The sequence below is a fragment of the Drosophila takahashii genome, chromosome 3R (genome assembly GCF_030179915.1).
Source record: "Drosophila takahashii strain IR98-3 E-12201 chromosome 3R, DtakHiC1v2, whole genome shotgun sequence".
NCBI lineage: Eukaryota > Metazoa > Arthropoda > Insecta > Diptera > Drosophilidae > Drosophila > Drosophila takahashii.
Genome location: NC_091681.1, coordinates 13312524 through 13331542, shown reverse-complemented (window position 1 = coordinate 13331542; position 19019 = coordinate 13312524). Strand labels below are relative to the sequence as shown.

Here is a 19019-nt window from a genome sequence, read left to right as displayed (position 1 = left end):
ATCTCTAATCAGCTGTACGCTATCGTGACACCACATATACTTCCCTTCCTATTTCAAAGTAATTTACAAATATTATTTCCTTTAAATATGTTATATTTACATTTTTAAAACATCTTATATTATTAACATAATTTTTATTAAGCTTACCGATACTTAGACAATTTTCGTCACGCTTCCATCTCTAATCAGCTGTTCGCTATCGTGACACCACATCATCTTGTTTTTCCTGGCTTATTTTAGCCCATTCAGCACGGAAAATCGGTATTTCGAGGCGCTGCGGGCGCAGCCACTCTGCTGGAAACACTAGAAATTAGTTTTAAACAAAACAAAATGAGTCAATACAGCCACGTTAAGTATACGCAGTCGCCGACGCCGTCGGTGGTCTCCGGCTACTCGAGCGCCTCGCGGCTCCACTCGCCCCTCCCGCCGCCCGCCAACCACCGGAGGGACTGCCTCTCGGCGACCACCAAGAGCTACAAATACCTGCGACGTCTGCTCAAGTTCAATCAGATGGACTTCGAGTTTGCCCTGTGGCAGATGCTCTACCTCTTCGTGGCGCCCCAGAAGGTGTACCGGAACTTCAACTACCGGAAGCAGACCAAGTCACAGTTCGCCCGCGACGATCCGGCGTTCCTGGTGCTCCTGGTGGTCTGTCTATGTGGTGAGTTATAAGGGCAACCATCTACCCACTTGAGGGGAAGGGAAAGCATCTTTACATCTTATAGAGCACCATCTTTAACCTTATCTTGATACAAGAAATCTGACAATACATCTTTTTTAACCATCCAAATCCACATATTTGGGAAAAACTAATTGATTTTACCAATTGCCAATAAGATTGCCCAATCCTTTCCAGTAATGACATATCCCTTCGCTTATTCTAGAAAATATATATAATCACATTATAAATTGTTTAGACTTCCGTATCTAGTCAATCTAGGACAAAACAATCCAAACACCCAGTAATTTACTCTTTATATATATACATTTTTTTTTTAATTTTTGGACTATATTTTGCACTGGAACCATTATGGGTGTTATTTTTATCTGAAAGCTTGGCAAACAACATAATTTTTGGGTATTTTTATTTATTTTTTACCCCACGTAATTTAAAATTATAAATAAATTAAACAAAAAAAATATAATCGCCATATCTTCGCTTCTGTCAAATGATTTTTTTTTTAAATTTTTTAAAAATCATATTTAAATGGTGTGATATTGTCATAAAAATTAGATATTGTTTTGAGACCATGAAGAAAATCTTGATACGTTTTAGAAAGAATCACTCATATAGAACATATAAGCATAAATGCTTAATAAGTATGACACCTTTAAAGTCTAAGATAATCCTATTAACAATATGTATACCTTTCAACAGTCACTTCGCTGGGCTTTGCATATGTACTGGGTCTGTCCTTCTGGCAGAGCATCTCCTTCATCTTCTACGTGGTCTTCGTGGACTGCATTTTCGCGGGCATCATAATTGCCTCGTTCTTCTGGGCGGTGACGAATCGGTATCTGCGCACGAATAGTCTGGAGCCGGACATCGAGTGGGGCTATGCCTTCGATGTGCATCTGAACGCCTTCTTTCCGCCACTGATGATACTGCACTTTATCCAGCTGTTCTTCTACAACTGGCTGATCAGCCAGACGTGGTTCATCTCCCGCTTCCTGGGCAACACATTCTGGCTGCTGGCCATGGGCTACTATGTGTACATCACCTTCCTGGGATACAATTGTGAGTATACTTTACGAACTTAAATTTTCTCTAAATAACACGTTTTACTTTCGCAGGCATTCCCCATCTGAAGAACACCCGCATCATACTCATCGCCCTGCCCATTATCTTCATCCTGTTCCTGGTCGTCACAATTATTGGCTGGAACGCCACGATATCCTTCGTGAACTTCTACAAGTATCGCGTATATTAATCATTTTACGTGCGTTGTAAATTATTCTGCGTTTAGCTATACTACATTTATGACTAATAAACTAATTAATTTAGCGTTATCCAAATCGAAGGTGTAATAAGTGCTCTTTAAAAGCTTTCAAATTGAAAATATTTCTTCTGTTTAAAATTGTTATTGACTAGAAGTTTATAATTTAAATTTTAATAACTGTAGGCGTAGTTTTAACTATTGTTTGAGAAACAGAAGAGCGACTTTAAAAATATAGCCTAGTTCAATAGCTAATCATGCATTAGATAAACCCTTTATCATTCAACATTCTTTCCGAATTTATTAATCTACAAAATCGACAACAAATGCAATTACGCCAGCTGCTTGGGCTTGACGAAGGTGCGCTTCCGCTTGTTGCGCTTGCGCTGCAGCTCCAGCGTGTGCAGTTCCGTGTGCACCTCGGCGAAGATCTCCGACTGCTCCTCCTCGGGAATCGAGCTGCGGTAGTCCTTCATCATGTCGTACTTCTCCCAGGGCTTCTGCACCTTGGCCGCAGACAGGCGGTGCTTGTCCTTCAAATACTCATCGATGTTGGCCACGCCGCGCAGATTCTGGCGCTCCCAGCGCTCCAGCCAAGGCCGAGGTCGCAGCACGACCTTGATGTCGTTGACGGGCACCGGTGTGCCCTCCTCCAGCGGTTCCGCCTCCATGTTCTCGTCGAAGGTGCTGTACTCCGGCAGAGCGTCGCGCAGGTAGAACAGACTGTCGTCCAGACGCTTCTCCAGGCGGAGAACCTCCACCTTCTGAATGGTGGGATCGTACAGTTCGTAGACCACCTCCATGCCCTGGTGATCGATCACGTTGCGCAGGACGAAGCGGGCGCGCAGTCCACAGCGATCCCTGTTGATGCAGATGCCCACGAAGCGACTCGTTTTGCCGGCGGCATGGGGATCGGAACTGGTCACCGCCAGCACGGATCCGACGTAGAACTCGGGCAGATCGATCTGCTTGCGCCGGTCCAGCATGTCCAGGCGCTCCAGCTTCTCGCGGATGGGGTTGCGCCACTCCACCTTGGGATCGGGCAGGAATTCCGGGTAGACGAAGCGATAGTTCGCCGGAATAATGGGCTTACGGGTCACAGGGGGCGTGGCAGCCGGAGCCTCCTCCTTCTTTTGCTCCTGACTTTCGACAGCATGTTCCGCCGTTTTCGTGGAGAATGTGACTGAAAAAATACGTTTCATGAATGTGTGTCTCTGCTTGAAAGCTGGCTGCTTACCAATCCGCTTGTAGGCGCACTGCTGCGCCAATCTATTTAGCAAAACCCGACTACTTAAGCTCATTTTTGATTGTTTTTTCGAGTCGCTGAAATAAATAAATGTTTAGATAATCATGCCGCACGATTATCAGCTGCTAGCAGAGGTGACGATAGCAGAGTTATCGATGTTTTCGCAGATGAGAGCTGCCAACTTTTCCGGTTTCAGTTTGTAGGAAAATGTAACGGAACTTTAAATATTTTTTAAATTGATGAGCAAAAGTTATAAGAAATTTAGTTAGTGGTGGAGAAAGTTTCCTTTTTTTTATTTTAACGCGAATAAAAGTTATACGCTTGACTATATTTTCTATTAATCTAATGCTAATTAGGGATATATTCCGCTATTCTGGGCAATTGGAAACGGATTATCGGTTTTAAATAGGTTAGTGTCATTCGAGATGTATTTTTTTGAAAACTGTGGACATTTTGCTTACTGGATCCAAAAGCTTTTAATTTAAAAATCATAAATTATATTGCCTTACCCGCGCACCTGGTTGTTTTATTGTGTATATAAAAAAAGTCAACAAATTAAAAAATGCATTTATAAAACATTTTAAGTAAAAAGTAGATTAATTCATTGATAAATTAAAATAAAAAGTTTAAGTTTAACTAGAAGATACAATTTCAGTTGAATGTTCGAATTTATTGCGTGTGAAAACAAATGTGAACAGAAAAATAATTTATTTTAAAAAGTAAAATTGAATAGGAATAGTGTCGATTTTTCTATTGTAATCTTTCTTTTAATTCAAATCATTTCAACTTTTGCGCCTTAAATCTCAACCAAAAACCGGCCCACAGGGTGTTCCGATCACTTCCCCTCTGGTTCTCTTTCCAGCGAGCTGGCAACGTCCGAAATTTTCCAGTGCTGCAAAGCACCACCCATTGTATACATACATATATCAATACGCACACATACGAGCAGTACAGTCGCAAGTTGCGAACCGCAGCGCCATATAAAAAGTTGGAACTGAGTGGAATCGGAGCGATATATAGCCAGCCGATCCCTTCCAGAGCGCCGGACGAGCAGATCCCACGACCCCGAACCGATGTCGCGGCGGGAATAGAGAGATAGAGCGATTCGCAGCCCAAACAAGATGATAAACCCCATTGCCTCCGAATCGGAGGCCATTAACTCGGCCACCTATGTGGACAACTACATTGATTCCGTGGAGAATCTGCCGGACGACGTGCAGCGCCAGCTGTCCCGCATCCGCGACATAGACGTCCAGTACAGAAGTGAGTTCTGGCGGAGATTGGCGGGGAGAAATCCTAACCTAACCTCGGGATTCCCTTCCCTTTTGCAGGTCTCATCCGCGACGTGGACCACTACTACGACCTGTATGTTTCCCAGAGTTCCTCTCCGGATGCCGGGCGGCGCTCGAGGAGCATCTCGCGGATGCACACGAGCCTCATCCAGGCGCAGGAACTGGGCGACGAGAAGATGCAGATTGTCAACCACATGCAGGAGATAATCGACGGCAAGCTGCGCCAGCTGGACACCGATCAGCAGAATCTGGACCTCAAGGAGGAGCGCTATGCGTCGCTGCTGGAGGATGGCCAGCCCACCAAGCTGCAGCGCCTGCAGAGTCCCATGCGCGAGCAGGGCAACCAAGTGGGCGCCGGCAATGGAGGCCTGAATGGGAATGGTTTGATCACGGGAAAGGATCACTATGGAGTCTGTGTTCTGCCCGGTTCCAGTGCCATAGCCACGGGCAACGGCGGCAGCTCCACGCCCAATTCAGAGCGCTCCAGTCACGTGAGCAACGGCGGCAACAGCAACTCCAATGGCAACCTCACTAGCGGCGGTGGGGATCTCCAGCGCACCGGCAGCAAGCGCTCGAGGCGGCGGAACGAGAGCCTGGTCAACAACGGCGGCAGCTCCCTGGAGATGGGCGGCAACGAGTCCAATTCGGCCAACGAGGCGAGTGGCAGCGGCGGCGGCGGCAGTGGCGAGCGCAAATCCTCGCTGGGCGGAGGCAGTGCAGCGGGCCAAGGACGCAAGGCCAGTCTGCAGGCGGCCTCGGGCAGCTTAGCCAGCGGTTCTGCATCTACAAGCAGTGCGGCTGCGGGAGGAGGAGGAGGAAATGCTGCTAGTGGCAGCGGAGCAGGCGTTGTCGGTGGTGCCAACAATTCGGGGAAGAAAAAGAAGCGCAAGGTGCGCGGCTCGGGGGCTTCTAATGCGAATGCCAGCACGCGCGAGGAGACGCCGCCGCCGGAGACCATAGATCCCGACGAGCCGACCTACTGTGTCTGCAATCAGGTGAGTTTTAGGTAGTTTTCTTAAAAAATCCAATACTAATTTATACTCTCTTAAAGATCTCCTTTGGCGAGATGATCCTGTGCGACAACGACCTGTGCCCCATCGAGTGGTTCCACTTCTCGTGCGTCTCCTTGGTCCTCAAGCCGAAGGGCAAGTGGTTCTGCCCCAATTGCCGCGGCGAACGACCCAACGTGATGAAGCCGAAGGCGCAGTTCCTCAAGGAACTGGAGCGCTACAACAAGGAGAAGGAGGAGAAGACCTAGAACCCAGCCCATTGCTCTGTGTTTAACACCAGGCTCTGTAAAATATTCGATCCTAAGCTTTACCTTAATGTATATTTAATGACTCGCTTCTACCCGATCCCCCACTTTCATCCAGTTTAGAGATCCCCCTGCTTCAGTGGTTAAAGGTCGTCGGTTTTCATTTAAAGTTTCTGTACAAATAATACCTTTCTCGATGTAAACACACAACACACACACAAAACTCGTATAATTAGCGTACACCTTAACTTAATTTACGGTAATAAACGTTGATATTCAAAAACCCCATTGATTTCTTGGCCCCAAGGACCCCGAATTTGCTATTAGCTATCTAGTAGTTTTACGAATCTATTTGTTTAATTGTCGTTTAGCAGACTAAGGCATTCGATTTATACATTAGTATAATTGATCGTGTACAAAGGTGTGTAAAATATATAAATTTATATAAAACTATTTGGTAGGCATCTGTGGAAATGTATGGAGTTCTTATGGTAAAAAATGCGCTTGGACGGACTTTTTGCAGCGTGTCGAGTCAGAAATGTAGTCTAATTTGTAAAATATTCAAGCAAATGCTTGGAAGTGGGTTGCTCTTCATGGCATCAGCAGTTCAATGTTGGGATTTTGGATCTTCAAGAATATCTGGTACTGCGAGAACACCACCAGCCAGCAGTAGACCTGGGGAAAATATTATAAAGGGGTAATTAAAGTCTAGAAATTTGGATTTTCAATAACTTACATTATAGGCACACCAAACAAAGTTTAAAAGAGCTGAAAAGGTTTGCTCCAGCTGTGGGTTAAAAGAAAATCCATTAGATCTAGTTTATAGGGAAAGTAGCCTTTACTCACATAAATATAGTAGCCTCCAATAAGCCAGAGACTCCAGCAGAACTGGAAGAGAATGGCCAGACCAATGAGACCCAACCAAGGAAGCAGCCATCCGCGAGTGCTAAGGAATATGTGAAATAGTTATTAGAATCAGTAATAAACTCAGAACTAAAGCCACTCCAACCTTATTTTAATGCCGTAGTAGACCAGGTATGAGGCCAGGATGATCAGCAGGAAGTAGATGATGAAGAAGCCACCTGCTATGGGCATCGATGTCCGGATATCCGTCTCGAAGAGCGGCGAATAGAGCTGCGCAGACTCCCCGCCCGCCAGCATGTAGCAAATCAAAGTGATCATCACGGCGGACAGCGCAGCCGTATAGCCGGCCACGGCGTAGCTTCCCGACCGGACATTATCCGACCAGATGATGGGTGACCAGCAGGAGCTCAGCACAACCATGGTTCTGTGAGGATTACCGGGAAAATACAATTAACACTTGGGAGTCTCAAATTTAGTCGGACTGCGTGTAAAAGCGTCAACGCCCAAATATTTTGGTCAATGAAAACACAGTCAAAACAATTGAATTTCTTTAGTTTCCCAATTTCTAGTCACATCTAAGGGTTATCCTGTCATATATCCTTGGAATATAACTAGTTTGTTTGGTTTTCTGGGGCGTGGGCGTACCTTTTTTTTAAAATAATAATGGCTTAATTGAAAGAACAACAACGGCTTGAGTAATAGGGTTGTCACGTAGGCACAATAATGTGAATTTATCGATATTTATTTTGCCAGGAAAATCAAAAAAGTTAATTTGTTCTTAAAAAAAAAGACTTCCTCTGAATATTTAAAAATTAAAAAAATTTTATAGTTTTAAAGTTAATTTATTTATTTTTCCCCTACGAAATAAATCGATAACTAAACTTAAGCCTAACGTTTAACGCATTTATGAGCACTCAATAATCTCTAGTGCGTTTACAATGGAACATAAATTGATTAAAACCGTTATTTATATTTTTTAATTACAGTCTAATTCTTCATTTTGTTTAATATTAACATTAAATGCTAACATTTGTGATGGATTGGATAACCAATAACAACCCAGTGAGCAAAAAATAAGTTATTTTTGAATATTTAGCTTTTAATAAAATAAGCTTCAAATATCATTCAAAACAATGGTTCTCAAAAATGATGGTTTTTCAAATAGAAATAGAAGAGAATTTTAATTATATTTTAATTTACATTTGAAAACTACCTAAAACCCATTAAAAAATTCCCAAATATTGGCGAATTGAACATTTTCACTTCTGACCACCAACCGATTCCACTGTGCCCCCGAGCAGCTGAGCTGACCGAATATTCACCATGTGTCGGTCGGCGGCAACAACAACAACCACACACCGAGTACAGGGCCGGTTGTTGGAGTGATCTTCATTTTTCATTTACATTTGGCCGTGTTCGGAGGTGTTCGCGGATAAAAGCGCCAAAACGAATCGAAAAAGCGTTAACTTCGTTCGCTCGCTAGGTGAATCAGTTATCAGTGGGATTAACCACGATCCGGGCGGGATTCAAATTCAAACCGATTTAGTGCGTCGCAGTTTTCCGAGTGATCGTTAGTCGTAACGGTAGAAAGGTGAAAAAGATCCCATCGAACCAAGGGCGCAGCATAACCCACACTCCGTGGGCAAGGTCAGCGCCATAAGATCCAGATCCATAGTACGTACGACAGGCCTTTATTTTCGATATTAACCCAGTTGTGTGAAAGTTCTTTGGACTTATAAATACGAATGCATGGATGTGCACTCGTCGCGGTCTCATGTTCCAATTGGAACGATCTTTCGTGCCGAATTGTGGCTCATTCCGCATATACGTACATATGTTTGGGCCAATTTCTCGCCCCAATGAGATGTGGGCTTAAAGTGCACCACCGAAAAAAAAGTGCCAGCAAAAAAAGCATGGCAAAAGAAAAGGTTAATAATTCGTGCCAATAATGCTCTCGAAATTTTGCTCGCATCTCTTGTTGGAAGTGTGTTTCGAGATCAGGAGTTTTTTTCTTCGGCTCTTCGAAGGGGTTATTATTATTTGGGGGGCGGTGGTAGTGGAGAGGCTCGAAAACGGAATCAGACTGCGCGCCGACGACCCATATTTCGAATTCATTTCATTTACGAAAATAAAAATAAAAACCCCAAAGAAAAAGGAAAAAAAAACAGAGCGAAAAACGGAAAAAAATCGAAAATATAAAAAGAGGAAAAATCAGAAAAAGCAGCTTTGGCCGCGGAGACGAGCGCCGCGATACTTAAGTGCGGGCAAATAAGTAAAAGATATGCCATAAAAAGACAGCATAAGTGTATTTTGAAGATACTTTTTCGTGTTGTGTTTTTCTTGCCCTTCGCTGATCGCAGCTCGCACCTCACCCCGCGATTTGTTTTTATTTTTATTGCTATTGTTATTGTTATTGTTGGTGTTGACTGTTGACTGCTGCCGACGGTTAATGTTAACTTGTTTAGTGTGGGCAGCAGTCGGTAGTTGGTAGTAGTTGGCTTTGTTATTGCTGTCTCTCATATTATATTGTTACCGGCCATAACGGTAAAGGACACTTGGTATTCATATGTAAATGCCCCGTCCGTCTGCCACTCAATTGAATTGTGTAAAGATGCCTTTTACCTCTGCCACCCCTTGGTAATCCCCCTTGCAATCCAAAAGCGATCTGCAGCTGCACCTTTATCGGCACAACTCGATCTAGGAACCTGGCAATGGGACAATCCCGAGACGTCTCGCGGATATTTTTAACTCTGGCGCGACTTAATTCCTGCTGCATTTGCAGTGGCCGCAGCTTATTTAATGTCTACAAATAATCCAAATTGGGGCTTAGCCTCAGTTGTGAAAAGAGGTTGTGGGGGGAGGGGCCGGTGCTCAGATAGACGGGGCAGGAGGAACAGGAGTAGGAGATGACCAGCGCCGGCACTTGTGCATTCGATCATCGAAGCACTGAGGCAAGAGAAAATCGCATTCGCCCAACCTCTTTCCCTACACTAATTCCACTATTTATTGCACTATTGAAGGAACTAATTAAAAATTAATAAGAATAATTATATTTATTTTAAATTAAAGAATTATTCTGATTTTTAACCCATAAATTAAAATCGAAAACTTCACAACTCTGATTCGTTTTATTTATTTAAAAATTGTATACTCTTAAACTTGAAACTTTTAGTGAGTTTTTTAAAGGCTAAAAAAGGTAAAATATGTTGTTTTGTAATTTCCATTACTTGAAAATTTTTACATAATCTTAGACAAAGCCTACCATGGGTAAAAATTATAAATGAGCCCTTTACTTATTCCAAAAATGTTCCCAAATAAATTTTACCATTATAAAAGGATACTATAATTTCAGTAAGAAGTTAAGTAAAGAAATATATATTCTTAATCAGCATCGCCAAGCCAGAATCATTTTTTAAATATTTCTCAATATTACTGGGACTTAACTTTTTTTATTATATCAGAATTTTAAATAAATTTAACAACGAATGGATTGAAAATTTTGTAAAAATAATAAGAAATAATCTATAATTAATTTTAGGCAAGATTATCGGAATTTAAAATTTTTGTATTACTTTTAATATTAATTTTGAACTTAAAATAAATGATCTCCAAGGGTATATAAGCTTCGGCCTGCCAAAGCCAGCTTTCTTTCTTGTTTTATTTAAAGTGTAGGATGCACTGTTCCCATGTTGCGTCTGCCAAAGTTCGGGCAGCAACGGTGAATAGAGGATGAGGCAGAATGCCGCGGGGGATGCGTTGGTAAATTGGGGAATGAAGTGCCATTTGCTCAGTGGGACAAGTTGTGGCCAAATAATGACTATATTAAATAACAGTTAGCAAACATTATTGCATTGGCCGAAGGCTGTATAGCATAGATCTGGCCGAAAGGCACAAGCACACAAAACACAAACCCGCCTCGAAACTCTGGAGAAGATGCAGCCAGTCGCCTTTGAACATTTGAACGCTGTTCGAAATGGCAGTAATGTGACCATTTAAGGCCTCTTTCTGATGTCTTATGGAGTGAAAACGTCCTGCTGTGTGAAAACAAATTATAGGCATGTAATGTTGCATGTTACGTCGCGACTCTCGAGCAATTCGAGGATTGGGGATTGGGGGATCCGGAGGAGATCTCTGAGGAGCCGGGGCCAGCTAAGCTCAGTCAGTGCTGCAACACTCAAAAGTTAGCCCGGTCGGGCCAGTTGGGGCTAGAGGATTGGGGATTGGGAACTGGGGACTGAAGATTTTGACTTGACGCTGGCTTTATGCTGATGCTGATGCTGGCTTTCAGACCCAGACCCCCAGACTCAAGCCCAGACTCTTTGGATCTTTGGATGTGTTTCTCCGTTTGTCTGTTTGTTGGCTGGTTTGTTGGTTTCTTGGTTTCTCAGTTTGTTTGCTGGCCCGTTTGAGAGTGTGTGCTGGCTGGTCTAATGCTCTCTAACTGCTTATCAGATCTGTGAGGATTGCGCAAAAACGATTTCTGTTTTCCTTTTCGCCCGCCTGCTCTTCATCCTCCCGGTTTTCCTTCTAAGACCTAGGATATACCCTTTGTCAGGGTTTTAATGGCAAGAGTCCATTATGTCACATTTGTATCTTCAGAAGTTAATCTTAATGGGTTCGAGAACCCAAATCAAGTGCTTCATATTTCGAGAGTGAAAAAATTATATTTTTTCTGTGACTTAATTCCTAATTTTGTACGTTTTTAATAAGATTAAGATTAGACATTCCCCTAGTGGTATTATAATAATAATACGAGACTGTTTACCTTATGACAGCATACCAGTATTAATAATAACCCTCTCAAGTTGCGACACCCAAAAAAAGTATCAAATATCAAGCTAGCAGGTGTCTGTGAAATTAGCTAGTAAAATAGACATTATTAATTGATTTACATTTTGCCAGATTTGATAAGAAAATCGTTGAGAAATTTCCATTCCCATTTCCAATTCTTTTATTGAATTCCTTCGCTTCAAATTGGATCACTGGAGTAAAGATTGAAATCAAAATAAAAGATTAATTTTGCATTCCGAGGTGTGGTGTTCTGTTATTTACCTAATTTGTTATATGAAATGCCAATTTTATAGGGTATCGGGGATTCGGTAGGCCTTGGCTAACCTTTATAGTAATATACTTATTTCTTGTTTTCTTTCTGTCTGTCTATTTTGGATTTTCAAACAACGAATGCGATTGCGACGCCGCATTTAAACGAGCACTGCAAGTCCGCAGTTTTTCCCGCTCGCCGGTTGCTGTTGTTGGTGGCATTGCTGTTATTGGCAAGACAGATTCAGATTGAGCCCAGACTCGAAAATAAAGTAATGAAAAGCTAAGCCCAACAGCGGAGCTACGCCGGAGCTCCCATTGCCCCCATTGTCGGCCCCTCATGTGCGACTGACTGTCCTGTCCCTGTGGTGAACTTTTATTGCCTGGTCGGGAATCGGTTCGAGTACGAGTGACTCCTTGCCCCCACCTCCATCCCCAACCCCCACCCCAATACCCATTTCAATTCGCCTCCCCCTGCGACTCCTGGGGGAGGTGAGAAAGTGGCAAACTGTCGCTGGGGACAAGTGGTCCCTCCAAGCTCATATTCGTATATGTGCCAGAGCTCGGCCCATTACGGGGCCTCATATATAACGACGTCGTCTCTGCCAAAAGAGTTCAGCGCTGAACGGCCACGCCCCTCAGCCGGCTAAACTAACAGCTCCAATGCGGCAACAACAACGACTTTAACTCCGGTGTGTGGCTGATTAATAGGGTGGACCTGAAGTGTGGTAAATTAAAAGATCGAAATATGATTTTATTTTATAAACCAATTTGATACATTTCTTGTCACTCATTGAAATTTATTTTATAATATTAATCTAATCAGTTTTAGGATTTCCAAGATTTAGTTAAAATTTTTTTTAATTTTATAATATTATTTCTTATTATTTTATTTCAATTTCTAAATAGTTTGTTTCCAAATTAAATTATATTTAAAACTTCTAAAACGATCTTTAATATGGTCATTTGATTTATTTATATCCTTGTCCTCAGAAATTGAACCTTGGTCCCTAGATAGCAAATATGCGTTAAAAACAACACAAATAAGCCAATAAATCAAAACGATTTTATAATAACCTTTAGAAGAGTCTCGCTTTCACTTTTCAAGTCTTTTCCCTTATAGGGGCACTCATTTACACAAATATCATAATATTTCAGCAATATCGGGGGACCACCCCAATGCTCACATGTTACATTTACTGTTTCTGTTTCGGCCGCTGTCCGATGATGAATGCGGCAAGGCAATTTGAGTGATACTCACGACCTCGTCAGTAGTTAGCTGCGACCACGCCCACACCGCCCAAAACGCTATCCATCTGCATCTCGGCATGCATTTAGCATTTAGGCGGCTGCCCCGGCAGCGAAAACTTGGAGTCCGGAACCCGAAAATTAGGAAACGACGACGATCGAACTTTGATGGGACTTCAGACTACACCTCCTCCTGCGGCCACCTTTCCACCGACCCTTGTGCATATATCAATGTGGAAACGGGGTTTACATAATTGAAATGCATCAAAGCGGCCTGAGAATAACTTTCATATCAGATGGCTAATCAGGCATCCGGGTTATGCAATTTGGGGAAATACACAATTGGGGAAACAAATATCTATAGAGTATATTTATGTAGTATGTAGATCCCCTTTGCATTTAAATGCTCATCTCTTGTGCGCAATTATCTCAAAAAGAGTAACTCAAATATGATATCTTCGTATGAATTCTTAGTTACTATTTGATTAGATAAGAAAGTCTTTAGGAATCTTGGTTAAACGTTTAAGTCGGAAATTAAATGTTAAAGTAACATCAACAATGAGTAAGATGTTTTTTTTTAATTTATAAAAGAAATTCTGGTAAAGAGTTCCTTCAAATAAAAAGGATAAAACAAGAACTTATTTAATTAGTTTCGTTATATGCCCATACTTTCCCGTTTTCTTATGATTTAATAGTATCTCCATACTTTTCTTGACTCACCACTGATTAAGCTCAGAAAACACCTCCGGTAATCTTCGTGCGGAAATAACCCACATTAAAAGTTGCCTTAAATAAAGCCCAACTTTATCACCGATTAGATAAAGAACTCTTCAATGAACAACATTTTATGAAAGTGATTTCGCCGTTTTCGCTGAATTTCGATCGGCGGCTGATTGCCGGAGAGTTATCACCCAAATCGATGTAACAATCAATGGCCCGAGATTTTCGGTCCATGTTGCTGTTCAACTTTGACTCTCGACTGGCATCATCGGGGGATGGGAGCTAAAGTCCAAGTCGGATTCGAAGCTGGGGTTTGGGGTCTTCCTGCACTGCATCTGCAGTGCACTTTCATAACACAATTTATCGCTGTCTGCTGATACAAGGCAGCAGATACAAACTACAAAATACCGCTCATAAAAACTTAAATCGAGTTAAGTTCCGCTTCATTGTTCGGACTGGCCAAAAAATGGGGAAAAAAATTAAAGAGAAACCAACAACAACGGGCAAACAAATTTAATATGTACTAATTGAATGTTGTGCAGCTCCAGCTAAAGACCCACTTCAGCAAAAGCCCAGCTAAAGCTACAACTCCAACTCCAACTCCCTCTCCATTCCCAATCCCAATCCCATTTGTATCTGCATCGCTTCTACATTGAGTCGGGTTCAGCCGGGTTGAACTTTAGGGTCACCACGCCAGAAAGACTCAGAAACTCGGCTCGTGAAAGTACGAAATCGAAAATCAAAAGTGAAATGTCGAACAGGCAGTTTGGCTTTAACTGACTAACCGACTGACTGACATAATTCCAGCTTGGCCAGCCACACTTTGGACTGTTCCCTAAGTCGAATTCCGAGTTCCGAATCTGAATCTGAGTCTGAATGCATCTGGTGTTACGCACCTCGCCCCGAGAGCCAATTTTTCTCCGCCTTTGCCTCGAGCTTTGGGTTACGATGTTGTGGTTTCTACGGGTACGCGTCCCATGGATAAGCACTGCGGGAAAAACCCCTATATGAAGCTATATGTAATATATATAAGTTTAACTTGTTTCTTTATCTTTGATTCTTTTTAAACCTTAAATCTTGGGTTTGTCTTAAAACCCTAAAAGTAATTATTGGGTTGAAGTTTTGGTTTTAACAAAATGTTATACTCCCTAAAAAAATCAAAACTTCCATAAGGCATAAAACTTTCATAAGATTGTTATTATTATTTTTAATCTTTTTGAAAAAAGTAGCTAACATAATTTATTACTGTAAGTTCTTATCAATTATAAAGATCAGAAGATAAAAGTAATTATTGAGTTAAAGTTTTTGTTTTAATAAAATGTTATACTCTCTAAAAAGTTCTAAACTTCCATAAGACTTGGTACATCTATTAAAATGCCATAAACTAAAAATATTTCTTAAAGATTGTTATAAAAATGCATCTATGTTTTTATTATTATTCTTTTTGAAAAAAGTAGCTAACATAATTTATTACTGTAAGTTCTTATCAATTATAAAGATCAGAAGATAAAGTTAATTATTGAGTTGAATTTTTTGTTTTAACAAAATGTTATACTCCCTAAAAAATTCAAAACTATTAAATCAAATCTATTATCAAATCTATTAAAATGCCATAAACTATAAATATTTCTTAAAGATTGTTATAAAAATTCATCTATATTTTTATTATTATTATTTTTGAAAAAAGTGGTTAATATTTATTATTATTGCGAGTTAAGATAAATTATAAAGATCTGATTCTCAGAGCAAATACAATATAACAACTACCCTATAGCGACGGAACAACCCCAACTATGTTTAGTATCGGGTGTCCCTTAGTCTCATTCTAATGTTTTTGCCCCCATCTCGCTCTGAACGAAACCGAGTTGAACTTGAACCGAAAGATACGATTTCAAGCTCACACTTGCTTGGTTGAGCTCCGCAATTGATGGGGGGTATACATATGCGTATACCGACTGGGAGAATCGTTTGATTTGCAATGCAAAAGAGACTGGCAAGGTCTGTGGGCCAGGCCACTCTTGATTTCAATTCAAGTCCAAGTTCAGGTGAGCGATGGATATGAAAGGTGCGCCGTTGTCGCCTACGGTCTGCAATGGGGATTCGGAATAGCTTCCTCTGGAGGCACATAAGTGCGGTATATCGTATTGAAAGGGATCGCTGCTAGATGCACTCCTAATCCCATCACGCACCTCCAGCTCGGCTGGAGGTGTTGCTGATATGCCGCTGAAAAGCTGTGCAGATTAATCATAAAGTCCATAACAAAGAAGTTTTGCATGCCGGCGGAGATGAGGATGGATGTATGGATATGTGGGCTGTGCAGCGGGGGGCATCTGGCACGGATCACGGATCCCGCTGTCACGTGTCAGTCAAAATGAATCTCTTTCTGGCGGAGGGCAGGCCTATGGAATAGTTACGAGAAGAGCCAACAAAAAAATAGGTGTTACCCGGGGGCCGAGGAGCTGGCTTAATTGTTATTATTGTTCCGAGATGGAAGCCCAAGAGGGGCGAACGCTTCTGCAGCTGACAGCGAAATGTTCGCAACATGTCAAAACTTTTATGGTTTTTTAATGGTTCTCCATATAGATTTGGCCGGAGTGCGATTTTAATTGAATTTTTATTTATTTGCGAGTGGCGGCAAACTATTTATAATGTACAAGTATCTTTCCCACCCGAAAATGAGCTTTTTTTACATCTTGTTTATCTGCGACTTCTGACTGCTGACGCTCGTTTTGCCTTGTCGCCAGATCTGATATCTGTGCGCGGTTTATCTGGCCAGGTATTCCATGGGCAAACACTCAAAAAACTTGTATATTTATCAAGAGGCTGGCGTACACCAAAAAGAATTCACAATTAACTCACGGATTTCTCGGGGACGGGACAGTTATGTGCTAAAGTTGTTTTGGAGGTTTTCATCTCTCGCCCCAGTAGATAAGTAAATCAGCTGGCCCGCTTAGTTAGATCTCATTATTCCGGCGACCTTGGGGCGCTTCTAATTGCGCGATGCATCTGTATCTTTTTTGCTTTGACAAGTGCAAGTCCAGCTGCTGATAACCAAGCTTCGGTTCTGGCCGGTCTATAAATATAGACCCAACCCAACCAGACCGCATTTGTAGATCTGTGCATCTGCATTCCTGAGTGATTACGCTACATTAAAGAAAGATACATTTGTATCCGATGGACTAACACCCCAGAAATCTCGGCTAAAAAATGCCTTACACAAAATTTAATGTACACACGAGAGCGTTCACATATATTGTGGTATATGTGCGGGTACAGAAAGTTTCATAATTATTGGATGAGCACGCGTTGAATAATAAACACATTTCTGACTTTGACAGCTTTAAAAATACATTTCTTAATGGCTTCCCATTTATTCTATAAAAGTGGTACGGTCGATGAAGCAGCATTTTTGATTATGATTTAAAAATGAGTAATTTTTTATTTCTGATTTATATAGATTTTCCCTTATGCTTTCGTTCCGCACTGTCCGTACACGACACTGCAATTGTTTCGCCACGAGCATCTTTCACTCAAAGTATCTTCGGTGTTCTGGTGGAAAAGATATTTTTGGATTTCTGGCGGAATGATATTTTGGGGACAAATGTATGACTCCCAACTAGCGTGATATTTACATCCCGAAAAGTGTTAGCTTTTGGCGAGGTTATATTTATATTATATATTAATATTTAATTTGGTTTTGTTTAGATGATTTTCTGATGTTAATAGTTAGAGGTTTAAATCAAGATTTATTTTAATTTATTTAAATCTTTTTGTTTACCCTTGTAATATTTACAAATTCAAAAATCCCACTTTGGTTTATTGTTTTCTTTTTTAATTTGGTTTTGTTTAGATGATTTTCTGATGTTAATAGTTAGAGGTTTAAATCAAGATTTATTTTAATTTATTTAAATCCTTTGTTTACCCTTGCAATATTTACGAATTCAAAAATCCCACTTTGGTTTATTGTTTTCTTTTTTAATTTCTTGCCGTCAATTTGGAACAATTTCAGCTTAAAGCTTTTTTAATTTTAAAGATAGCAAAGAAGCTCATGCAAATCTCTCCTTAAACAATGTATAGCCGATGGTAAACTCTAGCTGGCGATTTTTGTGGGCCGAACAAAAAAGTGGAGACGTCTCCGGCTTGTGCAACATGCTCTGCTGTTTGTTCAACATCAATTAAGATTATAGGAAAAGCCACTTGTTCGGCAGAGAAAAAATGAGAAAAACAAAAGCCACAGCAGCCAGCCAAAGAAAAAGTCTTCCACTGAAACAAAAGCCTGGCCAACTCGGGTAACCAATCCCCGAAAGACAATGGACACGCCAGTGGATGCAGCAAAAACGGGGAAACCAACTAAACATATTTAATGACAGCCAACGGATAGTGGCCGAGGTGTATTGTATGGTAGTACGGTAGTTCGGCAGTATGAATATAAGGAGGGGCATGTCATGGTCATGGCTTGACTAGCATGGTCTGTGCTAAAAATTCGCATGCGTAACACTCGGCTTGCCGTTGGAGGAAATCGAAAGGTGGCAAATCTCAGGCTGAGGCCAAAATGGTTATTATCTACCAGTCGGTTCGGGGTCTTTGGGTGCCGTGGGTAATTAAAAAATGTCTACAGAAATCATTTAAATTTTCAATAAAATAAAAATAAATCATAGAGATGCATTCCTTATATTTTCTATTGGTTAATTTTTTTTTAATTTTAATTTATTTATTTAATATCCCAGCGCTTCAAGTGCACACTTATAATTATCTCATTGAGTTGATATTTTTAACTTATTATTATTTTTAAAATATTTAAACAATTTTCCTCACTTACTTACTTAATTACTAAGATAAATTTCCCTGAATTTAAAGTATTATTGTTCCCTCAAAGTCTGTTCCATATTTAAAATCTTAAATGGGCCTGAAAATTTGTTTGCTTAATTGCTAAATGATTTTATTGAAAGGCATCCATCGTCATAGAATAATATCGAATTTTACTGTAGCCCCGATCGCATTGGGAATGAAGTATGCGCTGCACCGGACAAAAATAGAACGGCAGTGTGCTTTAAATCTGAGGCACTGAACTTTACGGCGAATACACTCGACCGAATCGGAACTGTCATCAGCTACAAAAGATCCCAAAAAAAAAAAGAGAAATGCCAGAGGCACGTCAGGGATGCATTACATACGACATGACCTCTCGAGGAAGATATGAAGGTCTCCCGATGAAAACTATATATGTGAGCTCTGAGAATGGAAAGACCTGGAAGAGGTGAAGAATCACAGCATGCTAATTTGCTTGAGAGTTCGAAGTTCAGTGCTTGTGGCATGCTTTTGGGCGAAAAAATAGCCAATATCCTATAGACAAATTAACATCGAGGGGTATATTAGTGGCCTGTACAACTTACCTATATCAACAAGAGATTTGTTGG

General features: G+C 41.1%; 5 protein-coding genes across 5 annotated transcripts in view; 3 read left to right on the top strand and 2 right to left on the bottom strand.

Moving 5' to 3' along the window:
- The first annotated feature begins 214 nt into the window (after positions 1–214).
- Positions 215–2021, top strand: Unc50 (Unc50 RNA binding protein). Its single transcript, XM_017159010.3, has 3 exons — positions 215–661; positions 1379–1738; positions 1795–2021. Exons 1-3 carry the CDS (start codon positions 331–333, stop codon positions 1929–1931), a joined length of 828 nt encoding a protein of 275 aa, XP_017014499.1. The 5' UTR covers positions 215–330; the 3' UTR covers positions 1932–2021.
- Positions 2022–2211: 190 nt separating this feature from the next.
- On the bottom strand, positions 2212–3332 carry mRpL19 (mitochondrial ribosomal protein L19). Its single transcript, XM_017158996.3, has 2 exons — positions 3175–3332; positions 2212–3120 (listed from the first exon to the last, which is right to left on the bottom strand). The coding sequence occupies exons 1-2, from the start codon at positions 3236–3238 to the stop codon at positions 2270–2272; spliced, it is 915 nt and encodes a 304-aa protein (XP_017014485.2). The 5' UTR covers positions 3239–3332; the 3' UTR covers positions 2212–2269.
- Positions 3333–3997: 665 nt separating this feature from the next.
- On the top strand, positions 3998–6183 carry LOC108069039 (inhibitor of growth protein 1). Its single transcript, XM_017158970.3, has 3 exons — positions 3998–4446; positions 4515–5470; positions 5527–6183. The coding sequence occupies exons 1-3, from the start codon at positions 4305–4307 to the stop codon at positions 5731–5733; spliced, it is 1305 nt and encodes a 434-aa protein (XP_017014459.2). The 5' UTR covers positions 3998–4304; the 3' UTR covers positions 5734–6183.
- On the bottom strand, positions 6063–7263 carry pasi1 (pasiflora 1). The gene is made up of 5 exons (XM_017158984.3): positions 7240–7263; positions 6740–7018; positions 6577–6676; positions 6467–6517; positions 6063–6405 (listed from the first exon to the last, which is right to left on the bottom strand). The coding sequence occupies exons 2-5, from the start codon at positions 7012–7014 to the stop codon at positions 6322–6324; spliced, it is 510 nt and encodes a 169-aa protein (XP_017014473.2). The 5' UTR covers positions 7015–7018; positions 7240–7263; the 3' UTR covers positions 6063–6321.
- Positions 7264–8010: 747 nt separating this feature from the next.
- LOC108068829 (rho guanine nucleotide exchange factor 17) overlaps positions 8011–19019 on the top strand; it is a 28873-nt gene continuing 17864 nt past the window's right edge. Inside the window, exons 1-2 of the mRNA XM_017158641.3 lie at positions 8011–8268; positions 18591–18859. Of these exons, the coding sequence (XP_017014130.3) occupies positions 18744–18859 (116 nt within the window). The 5' untranslated portion in view covers positions 8011–8268; positions 18591–18743. The remainder of the gene's footprint in view (positions 8269–18590; positions 18860–19019) is intronic.